Source organism: Larus michahellis, chromosome 1 (assembly GCF_964199755.1).
Source record: "Larus michahellis chromosome 1, bLarMic1.1, whole genome shotgun sequence".
NCBI lineage: Eukaryota > Metazoa > Chordata > Aves > Charadriiformes > Laridae > Larus > Larus michahellis.
The window spans coordinates 14,136,649-14,156,158 of NC_133896.1; the positions used below are offsets into that span (position 1 = coordinate 14,136,649).

Below are 19,510 nucleotides of genomic sequence, written 5' to 3' on the forward strand. Positions count from 1 at the left end.
CAATACTTGTCATTGTATCAGATGCCAATTAATAGCTGCCAAAAACACCTTCTGGCATAACAGTATCTTAAGAGTTTTGTATATTCAAAGAGTTTTAAAATATTGACCTTTTGCATGAAGGCAGCATTAAACAAGCCACGAACATTTCAGGAGAAAGACATAGGAGATATGGGATGACTAAAGAGAGGCAATAAGCATCTTACAGATGGAAGAGAGGGGAAGAAGGACTTCTGAGGCACGCAGAAATCTTGCCATGACATAGTGAGATAGGGGAGCAGCTTTTTTTGTGCAGCAAAACACAGTGGAAAGTGGAGACAGAGCATACATGGAGGAACTCAAGAATTCCTTCATAAGCTTACTAAAGTTGGCCCTAAATAAAGTGAATGGACAAATCAGTATCATAGTATTTGAGTTCAAAATTCTGGGTGAAAGATTGCCAACTTCTGCAAGTGTTTACCTGACACTAGGAGATCTTGCTAGATTAACTATTATGCAGAATAACTACTCTGCAGAGAACATTGCATTCTGCTGTAGGATAAAATCATTATAAAACCCTATCAGCTGCCAAAGACGCAGAGCCCACCTCAAATTAGTCGGTCTTGACATCATTCAGCCTTTCACATAACATATGGGAGAGAACTTTTTAAAAGAGAACTTTTTATTATAAATCAAGGACAATCAAAATTAAAACTGTAGTAAAATTGAGAAGAACTTTTGAGAATATTTCAATAGTATATACCAGATTTCTCCAAAGAAACAACCAGAGCAATTTCGCATTCCAAAGCCAGACAGCTGACAGTTTAAAAAAATATAATTTCTTTTTATAATTGGGGTGGGAAAAAGGATATTAAAATGTTGTGTTTTGTGTACCCACCTTTTGAAAAGTCACTTGTCTGTAAAGGTAGCGAAATTTAAACTGGCAAGTTTATGACTTTCTTCAGAGCTGTTTGGAATTCCTTCAGGAACATTTTGACTTTTAGAGAGATTTCAGCGGCTGTATTTGCTTATGGAAAAAAAAGCAATTTCATGATCTCTCCTGGAGGAGTCAAAACATTGTGAAACAACTGTAAACATCATAGAGGCCAAGAAATAGACTCTGAAATACTGTGCATAAACATGTGCACACATTTATAACTAGAGCAATTTTTCATCTGTAAAGAACTGCTGAATATTTTAACATATGCATTTCATGTTTATGGTTGCTGCTGCTGCTTTATTTGTTTCTCTAAACAGAGGGAAAAGCACAGTGGAAGAAACACTAAGCAGGACAGTGCCAAAAACAGAGCTTCATGGGTGTAGGCATTTTTGTCTTTTATGTGAAACAGACAGTTGATACCAGTCAAAAAATACACTTCCTTACAGTACGGTAGTACAAAAGAGTCCTCGCCAAGACTCCAATTTGCTGGGCAAAGTGAGAGGAAAAACAATCTTCAGAATTTGAAAAGTTTATAATGTGTTAAAGACACAACTATAGACAGATGAGACAGCCTTAGTTAGGGTGATAAGCACTACTCTCCACTCCTTTTTAAGAGGGAAGGGGACAGACTATAACAAAAGATATGTATGATTATGGGACAGTAAAAATGTTTAGCATTCTTCAATTACCTACTACATAATTAAATTTAAAATTGAGCTTATACAAAATTGGATATACAAAGCTCAAAAAGCAAAGGGGAAAATTTCTATTTTTGCAGTATCTGATAAACAGAGAGTCTAATTCAAATAGAAATGAAAGTTGGCATAATTTCTAAATTTACAGAATAGCTCAACAAATATGGATATTTTCAAACTGTAGAACTGCAAATAATATCACAGCCTTGATCTGACACACAGAATTGCAGAGAAAGGGAATTACAAGTCTGTTTTGGAACATGGGTCAAATCAGGCTGAGAACCGTCTTGTGAAACAGCTTCAGGACAGCACTAATAAAAGCCTGAACTCAGATTCCCAAGACTACCGCCAGCATCTTTACTTCAGTGTCTCTCTAGCAAACAGCAACGTTCATGCACAGATCAGTGCAGAATCCAGAGAGATGGTGCTTAGCTGCATTGACTCTTTCCAGAGCAACAGATGCAAAAAGTAGCAAAATTTCATTCTAAACATGAAGACATGCAGCTCCATGCATGAAAATGCATCAACTAGACTAGTTAAGAAGACACAAAATTTATAAAAATCTCTGTTGAGGGAACTACACTTCAAGTGATCAACCTCATTAACATATACCGATGAATGCCTTTAAACTCTATTCTTTGCATTTATGAAATCAATTAGAAAAATATTCAGGTTCAAAAAACTGTCAGCAAGATTTTGATAGCAGTCATCCAGCCTTATCTTTCAAGTCCAACTTGAACATGCTTTCTTAATTCTAAGCACAACAGGGGAAAAAATAATCATAAAGCACATTGTTTTTCTCTGCCACTTAAAGCTACGAATTCATAATTGAAGCAACATTAAATTATTTACACTACTGTTGCTGGAGGCAAAAAACTGTTGTATGTTGAAGTGTATGTGTTAAAATAATATATTTTAAATTATTTTAATAAAACTTTTGTATGTATGTACATTCAAGGTAATTTATAATTTCAGTCTGATAACATCAGGACAGACTGTGAAGTCATAGAATCATAGAATCATAGAATCTTCATGGTTGGAAGGGACCTTTGAGATCATCGAGTCCAACCATACACACACAAAAAAAACCCCTACAATCTCTGTCCCTAGAGCATGCCCTGAAGTGCCACATCTAGACGTTTCTTAAATACCTCTAGGGATGGTGACTCAACCACCTCCCTGGGCAGGCTGTTCCAGTGCCTGACCACTCTGTCAGTAAAGTAATTCCTCCTAATATCTAATCTAAACCTCCCCTGCCACAACTTCAGACCATTTCCTCTGGTCTTGTCATTATTCACCCGGGAGAAGAGGCCAACACCCACCTCTCTCCAACCTCCTTTCAGGTAGTTGTAGAGGGCAATGAGGTCTCCCCTCAGCCTCCTCTTCTCCAAGCTAAACATGCCCAGCTCCCTCAGCCTCTCCTCATATGACTTGGTCTCCAGACCCCTCACCAGCCTGGTAGCTCTCCTCTGGACACGCTCCAGCACTTCAATGTCCCTCTTGTACAGAGGGGCCAATTAAAACAATGAGCAGTTATTTGTGCAAGTAGTCTGACTAGCTCCAGTGGAAATACTCATGGGAGTAACTAATTACTAGTATTACATGTAGGTTCACAACTGGATTTATAGATGGTACATTATACGTTGACATGTGTGCTACTTTCCTTCCTGATGGAAATTATCAATTTCTTAATATATTCCCTCATTTACTCTTTTCTGCCACACAAATCTCATCCGTTTCAGTTAAGCTGGGTTAGTTAAACTGGTGTAGACTGACACATAAATGCTCCAACTCACATGGAGTTGTTTTGTTTAATAGAACACAAGTCTAAGGTTTAGCCAAGTTTAAACAAATAGGTGTAAGTTCACATTCTTTTGAGCTCAGGCCATAGGCACAGCTCTCCTTCCACAGCCAGCCGCATCTGTGGATGTTACGTATTATTCCCTTCTTTTGAAGGAGGACATACCTTCGTCCTCCTTCAACACTGATCTGCAAGAGGAACAACTTTAGAACTACTTTCTCAGGCAAAATCAGCTAAGGAAGCCTGAATAATTTCAATCAATGTTATGAGCTCAGTTGGCTAATTTTTCTGGAAGTTGCTAAGGAGCACTCCCCAACCTCCCTGCAGAGGACAGCACGAGATGGGGGCAGTACCCAGACCAGGGAGGCAATGAACAGAACCTCAGCTCAACAGTGGGGCACGATACAGGGTATTTATCCACATCTTCATGCTACCTTCTTTTTCACGCAAATCTTAAAAATTAAAAATTACTCTGAAAACAAGACAACTGACTTAGTGTTTCACACTGAATTAGTTAGAAAAATTATGTAATGCAGTTGGAACATCAGAACGGTGATATCTAGTCAGACCAAAAGCTGATCTAGCTCTGCGTACTTCCAGCCAACACCATGTCCCTGGGGAGGGACAGAAGAATCCACCAGTCACAGTGTGGTGATGCTTCCCTGAACCCCCCCCTCCTTAAACTCATGCAAAACTTTCAGTATCTGCAAAATCCAGGGGAATGGAGATTTTCCTCTTACTTCTGCACACCGTGAACAACCAGTGATTTTTGTTTGTTTTGAACCTGGCTCCTTTATGCCACCTCGTTCTTTTACTGGATGAGTAACTGAATAATTACAACCTTTCTATGCCACTAGTTTTTTCTAATGTTGTATCTGCCTTTGATAATCCTTTTTCTTGGCCGAAGAAGCCAATCTACCTGCTGTCACTGGCCTTTCTCTGCCTTCCACTGTCCTTGTCATCCTTATGTAGAACTTTTCCAGTTCTACCATATCCTCTTCAAGGAGAAGGGGAGAGATGAGAGCTACAGATAATACTAATAACATAGGAGTACAATGGATTTATTCAATGGCACAGTGATCTTCTTTTCACCCCCTAAAATTTTATTTCCTAATGCTTCTTTTGCAAAGTTAAAAGCCTACAGTCTTGTAAGCAGCAGACCTTCTGTTTTAACTGGGCACAGCCTATGCTTCAGTGTGAAGGGATGTGTCTTTAAACAACAAAGCTACGCCAACACTAAATGATCATTAAAATTAAAATTACATCATGTACAATAGGGCATTATAAGATGCATGTAATTCAGAATGGATTGTTTAGACTGTACAACCTCATAGACAACTACTTCAGGGAAATGAGAGCGCACCGCATACCAAAACTGCTTAACAATTTGTTAGAACTTCCATTGTTTCCACTTGTTTTCAAGCCTGTGCTATTTGGGATGGAATCACCCTGAGCCTCACACCGACTTTATCAGCCAGAGTTCTCATTAGATATGGCAAAGATCGGGAGAATTCGAATGGTAAGATTTGCCACTTCCCTTTTCATGTGGTTTCCATGAGGAACTTAATTTCCTTAGAAAATTTCTGGTAGCGTGACAAACAAAAAATCCCTGAAATCCAAATCATCGTGTGCTTTGGAGACTGTCTCTCTCTGCCATCCCTGAGAAGAAATGGTTACCATCACTACACACACACACACTAAAATACCGAGGGGAAAACAAACAAAACAAGCTTTACCTACCCCCTGAAACCTAGGCACGCCTTGAGAACTAAGGTGGCTCAAGAAAGCAGTTCAGAAATACATCACTGAAAAAATACAAATTACAAAATACAAAGAAAGAGACTAACATAGTGAACGTAATACAAATATTTCATAATAGAAACACATGAGAATTTGTAATAAACTTGGAAAAAATATTCTGACTACAAAATTCTTAAGCCTTATGATATGGAGGAACACTGATTAGTAGCTAGCCCTGTGTGCCGTGAACCTTGCCCAGATGCTGGATGGTAACTTGAACAGAAGTGTTCTCGCATCTGCAGGCAGGAGCCTCAGCGTGAGCGTAACACCGGTAAGAACACCCCTGCAGGGAGGCCCTGTTTTCCTGAGCAGTGGAGTCACGTTATTTCTTCATTGAAGTCACGTCATTTCTTCATTGAAGTCACGTCATTTCTTCATTACAATTCGAGCAAATTGGCCTGCCCAGGCAGACCAAGTTTATATCCTGTGGGTACCTGACACTGTCTGATCTTACACTGTGATTAGTTACAAATATAAAAGTTAGAAAAATTTGTTCCTTCTACAGCCTGTCCTGTATGTCTTTTTTTATTTAATTTCTCTCCCCTTGAAATCTCTCTCTCTCTTACCTTAGCCTAAAAGTGCCTCTAATAATGCTTTGGCTTTAAAATCTATTTCATAACACTTTATAAGGTCTAGGTTTTGTTATCTTTTGCATGAAATACAGAACACGCTTTAGCTTAGAACAACACTGTAAGTATCTGGAAAAATGGCTAATAAGCACTGTAATTAATTAAGGAATCACAAAGGCATCTTGAAACTCTAATTAAATCTTCATTTATAAATTTGATATCTTTTTCTTTTCCTGAAAAGTGACAAGTCAGAAAATTAAAGATGCAAATAAATCTCATTTTACTGTTGGAGTCTGCCACATGCCATACCAGCTGATATGGGATCAGCTGGAATTCATCCAAGAGCATGAAAATGAAATTGAACCAATATTATAGCCAAAATATAGGTGATATAAGTAAAACGTTAAAACCATGAAGTTTCGTATGTATGGAGAAAGAAGAACTTCTTCTTAGTAATTACTTTTTATCTGTTTTCTTTGATATTTTTAACCATATAAGTATGCTTAGACACTACCTAATGAAAAAAAACCCCACAAGACAAAGCAGTGAAATATATACATAGCTAAGGCTTAAGCATCTTTGCATGGTTTCTTGAACAAAGTTCTCAATTACACAAAACTCAACAGTATTAAAGATTATACATAGCATAGTACAGAGCCCAAACTGATAAACCTCTCCCTGCAACAGGAGCATCAAATATGAAGAAACTGGAGGAAAAGGGGGCTGTGGGAAAGCAGCACTAATGTTTAAGAGGAGGTAGGAGACGAGGGTAAGAAACAGCAGCACTGACTTCAGGAGAAGTGGGAGGCAGCAGGAAGCCCCACCTAACCAAAGACCAGGGATTCCCTCTGAACAGTCGGTTAATAGAGTTATTTGTTGAATTGGCTGTCATCTAGTGGAATTATAGCACATTGCACCACACTTCTTACAGGTCTGTAACTGTTCCCGTGACAAATTATCTAACATTTACATTTGTTATTTGGTCTCAAGAGTGCAAATTTTGTAGCATTTTTTCAAAAAATCAACTATTTCTGAAGACTCGAAAAAAATAACTTCTATTCCCCATCATATCCCATGACACTTCTTGATACACTTTTGTCTCTCTAGAATTCTGGTTTTCTGTACTAAGCTATCATATGGCAGGCTGGCCCTTTTTGTGTTTCATTTAATGATTTTCGAGACTGAATAATGTAAACCAATGAAATAATTTAACTTGAAGGGCTTTACTGATTAATATGAATCTTTATTAAACTTGCCATAGTGAAAATTACAGACGGACCAAAAAGCTAGGGCCATCTTCTTTCCTCTTGGACACTCAGATCTCATTTCAGATTCATAAATAATCAATGCCAGACAGTGATAAAAATTGAAATGAGGCTAATGAGATGAAAAGAGCTTGATGACGAAATATCATATTGCATGGCTTGCAATACTATTTTTGGAAAAGAAGAACAACAACACATGGAGTGCAAAAAGCAGCAAATCAATAAAGTAACAGCCCCAGATTTCATTATTACTTGTGTTGCAATGTAGCAATGTACCTTTCTATGCATCTTTCACTCTCACTATTGGCAGGAAACTACATCTGTGACAAGAATGCAGCCCCTGATTTTACATCATGTATGCCTACGTCCCCACATCATTTTTTAAATTATTATACAATGATAATGTGGGTTATAAAGTCCATAAAAGTCTTTGTAACTGAATTCAGCAGTTCCCCACTTGTTTGTAAACCCTGTAAGGACAATTGTCTCATGATATATTTGTACAGAACTCAGGAAAATATTTATTTGGCTGGCTTTAGAACTGCTAGGCTGTATGTTAATTGCTAAAAAGCCATCACAATAAATAACATATTAACCAAGCTGTCTTGACAGAGGCCAATTTTGGAGCTCCGCAATACCACTTTTGAAAAAACTTTTTCCAGCACATCTGCCAAACTGCTGCTTCATCCTCTGACCAAGGACATTTCAGCACATGCAGTCTCACTGTAGGCTTAAGCATAACAAAGACCAGGCTGCCACCCAAAGCCCTGCCATTTCCCTATTCCCATTCCTATCTTTTTTCTTGCCTCCTCCTTGCAGGTGTCAAATCCTGTGTCTGCAGAGGCTGCTGCATCAGGGAGCTAAGCAGGCTAAAAACCAACCATCACAGCTCTTCCATTGGAAACTAACAGTTGGCTGCACCAGAAGCAGCCCAAGGGGACCACGGAAAGGGCCCTCATGCCCTGAGTAAGGAACCTCGTTTTCTCACCCACAAGTTGGCACCACCCTGGGCCCCACAGAGTTGGGGTAAGACTCCCGGCACCCAGGGACACAAGTGGGGAATCATAGAATGGTTTAGGTTGGAAGGGACCTTAAAGTTCCAAGCCCCTGCCACGGGCAGGGACACCTCCCACTTAGACCAGGTTGCTCAAAGCCCCATCCAGCCTGGCCTTGAACATCTCCAGGGATGGGGCATCCACAGCTACTCTGAGCAACGTCTTCCAGTGTCTCACCACCCTCACTGTGAAAAATTTCTTCCTGATACCTAAAATAAATCTGCCCTCTTCCACTTCGAAGCCATTACCCCTTGTCCTATCACTACACTCCCTCATAAAGAGTCCCTCCCCACCTTTTCCATAGGCCCCCTTCAGATATTGGAAGGCTGCTAAAATGTCTCCCCGGAGCCTTCTCTTCTCCAGGCTAAACAACCCCAGCTCTCTCAGCCTGTCCTCATAGGAGAGCGCTCCAGCCCTCTTATCATCTTCGTGGCTCTCTGCTGGACCCGCTGGTGGGGAAGGTGGGCCTCTTCCCCCCCCGGCCCGGGATCTTCAAACCGGACTGAGGCAGAGCCGAGGCCCGGCGCCGCTGGACTCGCTTCCTGCCCCTACATTGGAGCCGCGTTTTTGTCTTCCCCGACCCCGGCGGCCGCAAGTGTCTCCGGGCCGCGCGTCCCGCCGCAGGGCCTACCTGTGCGGCCGCCGCCGGCGCCCCCTCGCCCAGCGGCGTCCCCGTTGCTATGGCGACGCCGGCTCGTCTCCTCTGGCTTACCTCACCCCGCCCCCGGCCCTCATCCGCGCTTCTGATTGGCTCTAGCATCCCTCCCCGCCGCCCAATAAGAGAGGACCACGGAAATGCCGATAGTCCGGGCCGTTGTAAGTTCCTTCCGCGTGCCGCTGAACTACTACTCCCAGCAGCCTCCCTGGGTCCAGGGCGCGCGCCAGCGGCCACCGCCTGTTTACCAGCCGCCCCGGTGCCGCTCCCCGCTTGCGGCCGCCTCACGTGACCTGGCGCGGGTAACGGCCGTCCGCCGTGAGGAGCCGCTCCCCTCCCGGCCTGTGCAGCCTCAGGAGGCTTCGCCCGCCGGTCCCGGGGCCGGGCGGCATGAGGGCGCTGCCCCCGAGCTGGGGGCCTCTGGCGGCGCGGGCGGCCGGCGGGTGGTGGGGGCCGCCCGCCCCCCGACGCGGCTGCAGCGGGTCCGCCGAGGCCGACGGCCGTAAGCCCCTTCAGGAGTGGGCGCTGGCGGTCAGCCCGCGGGGGCGCCTGCGGGTGCGGCTGCCCTGCCAGGTGAGCGTCCGCCCGCTGGACCCTCAGCGCTACCCGGGGGCCGACCGGGTGCTGGTGGCCGTCAGCGGCGCCGGTGGCAGCCCCCCGCCCCGCGGGCGGCAGCGGGACCGCGTCCGGGTGGAGTACGACGAGGCGCTGGAGCAGATGGCGATCGTGGCGGAGGGCGTGGACAGCAAGGCCGCCGTGGACGTCAGGACGCCCGTGAAGTTCGGTGGGTGTAGCGGGGGCGGGGGTCCGGCGTCCCGGAGCCGGGGGGCTGGCGGGATCGCTCCCTCCGGTGGGGCTCACCGGGGACTCCGCGGCCGCAAGCGCGGTTGGCAGCGGATACTCGGAAATGGCATCGTGCCCCTTCTAATTAAGGAGGCTCAAAACCTCCCTTTTTTTTTTCCTCTGCATTTCCTGACTTTTTAGGCATTTAGATCCATTGCTTGCTGTTGACGTTTTTGTCAGCAATAGTTAATGCTGAAACTTGTGCTATTAAGTGGTTGTGTGAATGCACACTTTTATTTTTGGTCTGACAGCTGGTGTTCCCGAAAAGATGTAACTGCAGCTCATGTGGGAAACAGCAGCCCTCAGTGTGTGCTGTGCACACCTGCAGTTCAAGGGCTGTTCCCAGTAGGGTTGGTTGCCGGACCTACCAGCTCCATTAGTGGTCGTTATGCTGACTGGCCATCCACAGGGATCAAAACAGTCTGGAAGGTAACAATACAGATGAAATGCCAAGAAGGGCTCCGTTCTCTAGTACAAGTCTTGAATTATCTTTTTGTTCACAAGGCAAAAATCTGTGCAGGGGTTCTGGTATGGAACTTACAAACAACTTGGGAGAGCAGCGGTAGTGGCTGAAACCGATAAACATCTGTGCTGGACTGAGATACTGACAGTGGCTCTCAGTTTAGGGAAGGAAAAGGGCAAGCTCGCTAGGATAGTTCCTCTAGTGAGCTGAGATTTAGGGAGCGCTCAACCCGGGGAGATTTGTGTTTAGTCATCAATGTGGCTTTTTTTCCTATGGATTTGTTCAATTGCCTAGACAGTGCAGCGTAAGTTTCGCCACGCTGGAAGAAACTTTTTAGTATACTAAAAACCCAGTCCTTTGATTTGCTTCAAGTGGTTGTTCAAGATGACTGCTGCTTTATTTCATTTGATGCTCTGCTGCAGTTGTGGTATGAAAAACTGTGAATAATCTCATTCTACTTATGCTTCATACATGTCATCTATGACTTTTGTAGAGCATGGTGTTATATTTGCTTGGTTACTACTTCTCCAAACCCTTACAGCAAATACATTCTGCACCTTTTATCTTCTTTTACTTCTTTTTCCCTGTATCTTGAATTCTGCTATGTTGTTGTTTGTTTGGGGTTTTTTTCCTTTCTTGCTTTCATTTAGAAGGCCTGATCTGTGTATTATTCAAAATGGAGAGGTGCTATGGATTTATCATAGCAGCATTCTTTTTCATATGCCAGTCTTACTCATCCCTATGCTCTTATTTTTTTGAACACTGTTCATAACTGAAGGGGTGTTTCTTAGATATGTTTACCAAAACTTACGGTCTCTCTTGTTTCCTAACAACTAATATGAGACAAACATTCTGTAAAAAAAAAATCAGGGGCTTCTCCCCCTCCCTGCCCTCACTGTGCTTTACTTCGTCTATGTTAGAATGGGTGCACTGATTTGTACCATGAGTCCAGCTAGCCCACTGTCCTATCTCCAGCAGTAGTCATAAACAGATGCTCACAGAAAAGTAAGAACAGGACAAACATAAATGATATTTCATCTAAGAGTTCTCTTAGCTGTCAACTGTTTTCAGCCTGGGGGATTTTCTGAGCCTGATACAGCTCAGCTGCTCAGTGGGTCTCGCTTCCAAGTGTCTGCTTACACATGTAAACAGTTTCAGTGTGAGAGCTTCCTAGCAAACTCCATGCCTCCTGGCAAAGAGTCGCACAAGGCATACCATCTATTCAGTTTCCTGCTGTTTTATCTTTTGGGTATGTGATATTCCAAGAACTTTCTGCAATTTCTTAGGGAGTTTTTAACTAGTCTGAATAACTCAGTGTCACTGATGAAACTTTTCAACCTTAGTATTTGTGCTAATTTCTGAATTGATGTAGTGTTGCGGGTGATGCATAGTTTATAACTATAAGACAGTTTAGGACTAAGGATATTGTCAAAGACATCTGAAAATCCAATTTTATTCTCTTAAACAGATCGACTGTTACCTATGTATTCATTGTATTCAATACCTATGTATTCATTGACTCTCTCACTGAACTGTAGCAGGACTGTCTTATCAAGAAACTTTCGTAGGTTTGGCTCTTCCTGAAGAATTGTCAGTTATATTCTTACAGCTTTTTTTTTTCTCATTTCTCTGGTACCAGGTGTGTCTGGTTATTGTAGCTGTTAGTAATTTAATATTAAAGTTTCTCCAGGATCTCTGAGTGACTATTATGTGTTACTCCAGACTTGATTGTGCTCAGGGGATAGAATTCATTGTATTAAGATCTGGAGAATCTCAGCCTTCATAAGGAGTTTCAATGTACGGAGCCTTTCTAAAGGTCTCACTAATGAATCCTGATTGATGGAAAAGAAATCATTTAGCTTTTGTCCTGTCTTTGAGATTCTTATTATATTCAGAAAGTCAACCAGCACTGCAGACAGTCTTACAATCTTCCTTCTTGAATTTGGTTTTATTAGAGTGTAGGGTTTTTAGCTGTTCCACTTGGGTTTGTGGTAAGCTCATGCAATTCAGGTTCCCTGGGCAGTCTGTGGATTCTAATCCCCCTCCACTAGTTGCTGTTTGTCACCCCATAATTAGCATGATAGTATTTTCTGTTCATGCTGTTGTTCGGGCATATCCAGACATATATTTCCTGAAATGTAAATATTTTTTGTACTGAATTTTGTACTGTGGAATTGCTCCTTGCCAGTGAGGTTCTACTTTGTGTCCTTTCAGCTGTGGTTTGTTTATTGGGCTCTCTGAGTAGTAGTGCTTGGGTTGTTGCTTTTCTTTATCTAGGAAAGAATTATCCATTAAACATCATTGGATAAGCAAAACATCTTATCCCATGTAAAAACACATCTCAAACCAGAAAGAAACTGTTGTTGCTCTGCAAGCACTTTGGCTTTTCTTTCGCTTTCTGTGAATGCGTGAGGAGGATGTTAACTCTGTCCTGTTTAGACCATTTTATCTGACCTCTCTTTCTGTCACTTAGCTGTAAGAAGCTGAGAAGCTTATGTTAATGTCTCCGCAGTATTCCAGCTTCTTTCTTGGTTTTGGAAGTTACATCATTTCATAACAGCTTTCGCAATTTAGGTTGGAGTTTCTCCAGGAAGTTAGCTAAAACTCCTTAGACCCTGAAGAGCATGTGCAGAAGATGCTAGATGATAAGCTTCAGTATGTATTTTAAACCAAAGGCAGCTCGTAAGCAGCGCAGTAGGGCAAGTAGTAAAGGATCCTCTATTTCTGTCTTAGTGTCTAGTTTTATGCTGTGTATACAGTCTTTCAATATCATACAGAATCTGATAATCCTCTCTGATACATTCAGCCTTCTTAGATGATCGATGCCAATGAATTTCTCTTTAATCTAGCTTATTTATTTTCCTTCAGGTCACATGTATGTGTTAGGTATTTATTCCAGGGATGGTATAGGCGTATGGCTGTAGGTTCGGAGTCTGCTCAGCACATAAACACAACCCTGTGTCCTGGCATGTGGTAATTAAACCTGAAACCAGCTCTTTGATTTCTGGTTACTGTACATTGACTGAGTACTCAGGAGTAAACCCAGCTGAGGTCTTGGATAACCAGAGTTTGAGAATCATCTGTCCTGTCTTACTGTGTGTTTCTTATGTTTTGCTTTAGTAAGTACATATTATATTAGGTCAAAACCAGCACAGAGGGGACCTCAGGAGGTTTCTAGTTTGATCTCCTGCGCAAAGCAGGGTCAACTCCAAGGTCAGAAGAGGCTGCTCAGGGCTTTATCCTGTCTGGTTTTAAAAATGTCCAAGAATGATGACTACACAACCTCCTTTGTTCAAACTGTTCCAATGCTTTTTCCGTGTTATACCCTGCTGAAGAGAACAGAGGCTTCTATGCCAAAGTGAAGAAGGACAACCATGAGTGGTGAAGTGGTAGCCAAGCTTCACAGAGCAGAATACCAAAGTTCTGTCCCCTCTGGCACAGGATGAAGCAAACATGATCTAGGCTCACTTGTAAGCCAGTATGGGGTTTTAAGTTTTTGTTAGTTTATTTTTTTTGTCAGTTCTCTCCTTGGAAAAACTTAACTCTTCCACAGTAGTCTTATTTAAGTCCATGAGATCACTTAGCTTTTTGGCTAAGTACTGTATATTCTTGTGGAACTAAGTAAACTGAATGAATGTATGGATCTTGAACACTTCTGTGAATTACCAAAATGATAATTTTGTGGCATCACTTAGACAATTTTTCTGCCCACTTCAGTGAGAGGGGAACCTAAGGTTCTGGGATTGCTTGTTTCTTCTTTTTGTTTTTTTGTAAAAGTTAGTGGAAAGCAAATGTGAATGTTTACAACAGTGTATTTTTCTGAAGTTTTAACATATTAATGAGTTGGAGAAAAGATCATCAGTGTTTACTCCTATGTATGGCAGACTTACAGCCTCAGAGTAGCAAATACTGTAATCTGATGCCTTCAACAAATAGTTTTTCCTGGACTGAATTATTTTACATGCATGCTCACTTACTAGTAAGCTGCTTCTGTGAGCAGAGAAGTGGATTATCATGAAACACTTCTAGTAGTCCAGGGCTGCTGAGTCACTTTAAAATAAGTAATTTTCCATTCTATTTCAAATATTCTAGCTTAAGGTGGCATTTCTGGGATACCACTGCCTACATTCTGATACCAAAGTTCTTTTTCTTTTTTTTTTTTTTCCTTGCTATGTACCTTTATTTCCAATACAAATCCTTTGTATCTCGAAGATCTTCATGTATTCTTTGAGGTTTCTGTGGCTGAAGTTGGCTTCAGCCCTCATCTTTGCTAAGGAGGAATCAAACTAGCTATTTTTGGAGCTTTGGCACTGAAACAGATTGTATCCTGTTCCTCCTTGCTTGTTGAAATTCCGTGAGCAATATTATCCAGGTTTTAGCCTGCCTCCTTGTGGAGTCACTTATCCTTGCTTCAGAAGGCCTGTTTGTGAGACAGAGGGGCTCCATTCCTTGTCCACTCATTTCTGCTATATCAAGGCTGGCAAAGTGCTGTGGCTCTGCAGAGGATCAAGGCACAAAATACGTTTCTGGGAATCCCTGATGTTTCTTAACCACACGTTCATGAATCCCCAGACTTCTGTATCCTCTTCTGGCACCCATATTTGATACAGCTAGATTTACAGAACTAATCTACCTTTCAAATGATGGCTATAATATGCCCTGTAGGATCCGAAGTTTTATTAACCTTATCCTTATAAAAGTCCTACTAAGTTGGTATCGTGGCTAGACTGACTGCTTTTAAGCCTCTTCCCCTTTTGTCACCCCTTTTGACAGAAGCAATAAGGGCAAGAGGGTATCAAGCTGATTGAAGTCTAAGATTTGCACAAGCAAATTAGCTTTTTGACATCTCTCTTTTCAGAAAGCAAAATAGCAGAAGTCCTGGATGTAGATCCTCCCAAGGACCGTGCAGTTTTCCAGTGGGTGAACTGAGTAGTTTTCAGCAAGACAGTTTGTATTTCAAAAATAATATTGCTTTCTTTTTGAACTCTCCAGGCTTGTGCTGTATGGGGACATACTGTTTCAAGCATAGATGTTTGGAGAATGCCTCTATTTGTGTCTCTGCCAGAACCGTGTTTAAGCAATTCATCTGCTCCCTGAGAAGTAAAACCGTACGGAAAAGTTTTTTGTCTCAACTTCAGAACTTGCAGATCAGCAATGATCAAATTGAAATAGCTTTGATACCACTCAGATATTTCTAATCTGGTGAAACTGTCTAGGCTTTACGAACACAAAACCTTATGGTGCTGGCCCTCAGGTCTCTGATGATAGTCACCAGTCCATTTTGCCAGGTTTTGTGCTTTTACATGCCTCAAAGCCTATCTTAGAGTTGATTTAAATTTAAGAAACATATAGTTTGATTAAAATCTTGGTTACAGTATTTCTTTTTTGGAAGTCTTCCATGAAGAGGCTAAAAAAATCATATCTGCAGATGAAACAGCTTTATGGAAATCCTGCTTATCCAGTCCACCTCTTCTAGCTCCATTTCTTAGGGAATTGTTACCTGTGAACATAGTCTGCATCATTCGCTAAATTTAACCTCTTACCTTACAGTGGCAATAGGGTAGCATTCTTGCAGCAAAGATATAACGTGTTTTAGCTCTGCCTTTTGGATTCTCCTGGTTTCTCAGGTGGCAAAGCTTCCTTTCATTGTTTGTTGGAGCTCTCAGTCTCTCATCTTTGTGTTCTGCAAGCTACTGTTGTCATGGTTCCAGCATCTGTCCAGAGCAGCAGTGTGATGGTATTGATCTTCAGCTTCTGCTGTGTCGCGGGTCTGACTTGGGGAATCTCATTGGGGCAGAGCTTGTTATACATACTGTGATTCTTCACATATTTCTGGGCACCTTAGCAGAACAGTGGAGGTGAAAGATTTTTCACAGGTGCTTAAATGAAGGTTTTCTTCCCAGATTGTCTCTTCTTTAGAGGCTCCTTACCTCTCTCTTAGTCCTTCAGTTATGTGTCTTGCAGCAAACACTGCTGACTCTGTTCAGTTTTTCTTCTTTCTGCCTTTTACCCTTAGAACAACAAAAACGCTTTTTTTCTCTCCTGCATTTACCTTTTGCCAGTCGTTACAGTGGTCATTAATATAGTCTGAATCCCCAGACTGTACATTCTCAAACTTCTTTCCAGTTCCTTAAACTCAGGGGTGAGTGCAAGTGGCAGAAAAATACTTCTGCTGCTCCTGCGTGAGGCACTGTGAGTCCATAAATTACTCCCTTGATAACAGAGTTAGCTACAAGACCTAGTGACTTTTCTTTGTGGAAGCCCATGAACAGTAATAAGGTGAGGTGATTCAGACTAGAGGCAAACATGCTTCTTCATGCCGGGGCGAAGGCAGGCCTTCCAGAAGGCTAGGGAAGAATGACGCATGCAAACTCTTCTGTACCTGTTTTTGTGTTATGCTGCTCACTAGTTGAAGCAGTGTAGCTCTAAGCAAGACCTACGCATTTGTGCTGTTGAATCTTATTAGTCTACATGTGGGCTCAAACAACCTGCCAACCTTCCCACCCCTAATGTCTCAGTAGAATTGCTAATAGAACTGGTGACTAGGGTAGCTATGAGTTGGAGGTGGAGTTGGGAGTGGGTTAACAAAAGAACAAACAAAAAAACCCCTTCACTAAAGGACCACACCCTGCTGATTCCTTGCTAGAGGTTACAGTCACGCTGCTGCATTTTAATGTTTTCTTGAAGTTGGATGGCTATACCCAGGCTTACAAAATTTTCGGTGTCTGTTGTTGATAGTGACTAGCCTTGCAATTGAAAGTACGTGGCCAAATGTTGCAAGAAGATTCTTTAGTAACAAAGAAGCTGCTTTTTTTCCCTACTATATGTAGTTACTATATAAAGTGATCAAGTACTATGTTAAATAGATCTGACTCTTCTCATTCTGTTGCTAATAAAACTCTTTTAATTCTAGATTTGGATATCAAAACGTCAGGGACTGGCTGCGTGAAGATTCAGAAAATAGAATGTGATAACTGCAAAATAGAAACGGAGAAGGGGACTAGTGTCTTGCAATCAATAAAGGTACAAAGAACCCTCCCCTGCTCCATCAGTGTTTTAAAAGGGATTGTGTGGTGGCATAGAGTATAAAAACTTAAATACTGGTTCTGGAGATAAGAACTACTCTGATATTTCTAAGAGTTACAATGTGTGTAGCACCTCACCTTTATTTATTGCATACAATTACGACACAAAGTCCAAGTACCTTTGGTGATAGCCAAAGCCAACGGAAACAGTGGCAGCAGAAACCCTGATATCTGCCTTCCCTGCCCCTGAAAAAACAAAAAGAAAAGACAGACTGGGGTTTCCTGTCTAGTAGGTTAATAGCTGTCCTTGCTCAGTTGGGACTTTTTAGTGTGCGGCTTGCTTTTTTTTTTTCCCCTGTTTGTTTTCTTTAATAAGTGTGATGTATCAGTGCTATTGACAAACTCTTTAGGTTAATTTTCAATTAGAAGTTACACATTACATGTCCAAAATACCTGTCTGAAATATATCTGATAAATACTGTATCAGGGTCATGACCTTGTTTTTTCAATCTTAAGACTTCAGTTTTGCTGACATAGGCTTTTGTAGACATAATCAGAGTATATCTGAATTAGGTGCTGTTTGGGATCAAATTCAAGTGAATAATTGTGATTGTACCTACAGGAATTGATATAAATGCAAAAGACAGGCTTTTCAAATAGGGTAATTCCAATGTTTAAGTATTTTTGAGATATCAAAATCTTTCAATGTTTTTCTCTACCATGGTAAGAGATGATTTTATAGCACACATAGGAAACTGAACTTAAGGGGAAATTTAATATACAATAGATCTAGATTTACTCCATATTCAGTGAATTACAGACAGCTGGTATTTTCCAGATTTTGTGTGATTGACCATATTACTCTTAAAAAGGTAACTAAAATCTTAAAAAAGTTAACAGTACTATATGTGTTGCTGCTGTCTAAAGTTTTGGTTAAAAATGACTCTGTTATACAATAATATGATTAATACATAATATGAGAAAGTAAGATAGTTTGGGCCAGTAATAGTGACAGTAATCACAGCATGCTATCACAATTGCCAAGAATTTTTTGTGATGTCATGGAAAAAGAGGATTTTGAGGAATGACAACTAACTAATTTTGTTGGCATCTTTTCTCATATACAATCTAAGATGTGAAGGTTGTGGAATTTTAAAAACGAAAAAGTCAGTTCTAGTTTCCTTGAAACCTCAAGTAGCAATGACACAATGCTCTCTAATGAACTGAAAAGAAGGCTGCGAAGTCCCCAGTTTGGGTCTTCTGAGACCAACTCCTTCACTACCTCATTATAGTTTAGAGGAGCTTGGTGTTGCTTTTTTCCTCGGTCAACTTCAAGCCTTGCTTAATTCACAAAAATGTCATAAAAACTACAAGTGTAAAAGACGATCCTTCCCCCCGTGCACCTGAATGTGTCTGCTGCGTTGGTGGCCACAGGAAGCTTCTTTGCTTCCTTAAGCCTCAGGTGAGAGGAATGGCCTTGTCACAGAAGGCATTTAAAATTAAAAGTGTTTAAAGTATCAAGGAAAAACTGCAGATTTCAACTGAAACTCTTGTTAAAATAAAGCTTTTGTAGATTATAAGGCTTTGGCTTTTTTAACCAAAATAGTTACCCCCAGTATTCTTTTGTGTTGGGAGTGGTGATTGGTTGTCTTTGTTCTGGTACTGTGACGGTTTCAACATTTAGTACTAGAGAAGATATGTTACCACTCCTGGCTTTGACTATGAACTAGTGAGATGGAGGCTTTGAATTAAAATTAGCGTCCATGCAGGTGTTTGCAAGAGCAAACAATTGTTCAATTACAGTATTTCTTAGGTGTACAACCAGTTTTTATTCTAATGTTGTTTTTAAGAAGTACTGTAATTCTAATAACTACAACTGTAACTCAGTTTTTCTAATACAGGTTCAGGAATTATACTCTCAGGAATTAGAAGAGAAGCAGAATTATTAACCTTTGGGTTATTTTCAAAGCTACTGAAAGTCTTATAGACTAGATTCTGTAGTGCAGCACAAGAGCTGATTCCACTTAAGCTAGTGTGCTTTGCTGAGCAAACTGAAGTGATACTGCCCTCCCCTGGACGGATTAAATAGCTGTCACGCTCTCCTCAAACCTCATTGAATAGCAAAGCAGGAGACCCTTTCTTTACAGTAGAGAGCAAAAGATCGTTGTTCAATGACTTTAAATACATCCCAAAAAAATCTAGTCATGTGGAGATTATTCAAGAGCGCCAGCAAACAACTTCAACTGCTGATTCTGTTAACTTGCCACAGACTGCAAAAAGTTGCCTATATAACTCGTAATTCAGAAGAAACTTGCTGATTTTTAGTATACTGTATGGTATCTTTACAGAATATCTAGAAATTTGGCATCTCCTTCCCTTGATCATGCATGCTAGTAATTGAACAGAAGAGTATTCTGTGTGAG

General features: G+C 41.4%; 2 protein-coding genes across 2 annotated transcripts in view; one reads left to right on the forward strand and one right to left on the reverse strand.

The window, feature by feature from the left end:
- The window catches only part of CCDC146 (coiled-coil domain containing 146), an 85,370-nt gene extending 76,603 nt beyond the window's left edge, over positions 1-8,767 (reverse strand). Inside the window, exon 1 of the mRNA XM_074567870.1 lies at positions 8,733-8,767. The gene's annotated coding sequence lies outside the window, so the exon portion shown is untranslated. The remainder of the gene's footprint in view (positions 1-8,732) is intronic.
- A 159-nt stretch (positions 8,768-8,926) lies between these two features.
- Positions 8,927-19,510, forward strand: part of FAM185A (family with sequence similarity 185 member A) — a 48,072-nt gene continuing 37,488 nt past the window's right edge. Inside the window, exons 1-2 of the mRNA XM_074571717.1 lie at positions 8,927-9,540; positions 16,976-17,085. Of these exons, the coding sequence (XP_074427818.1) occupies positions 9,147-9,540; positions 16,976-17,085 (504 nt within the window). The 5' untranslated portion in view covers positions 8,927-9,146. The remainder of the gene's footprint in view (positions 9,541-16,975; positions 17,086-19,510) is intronic.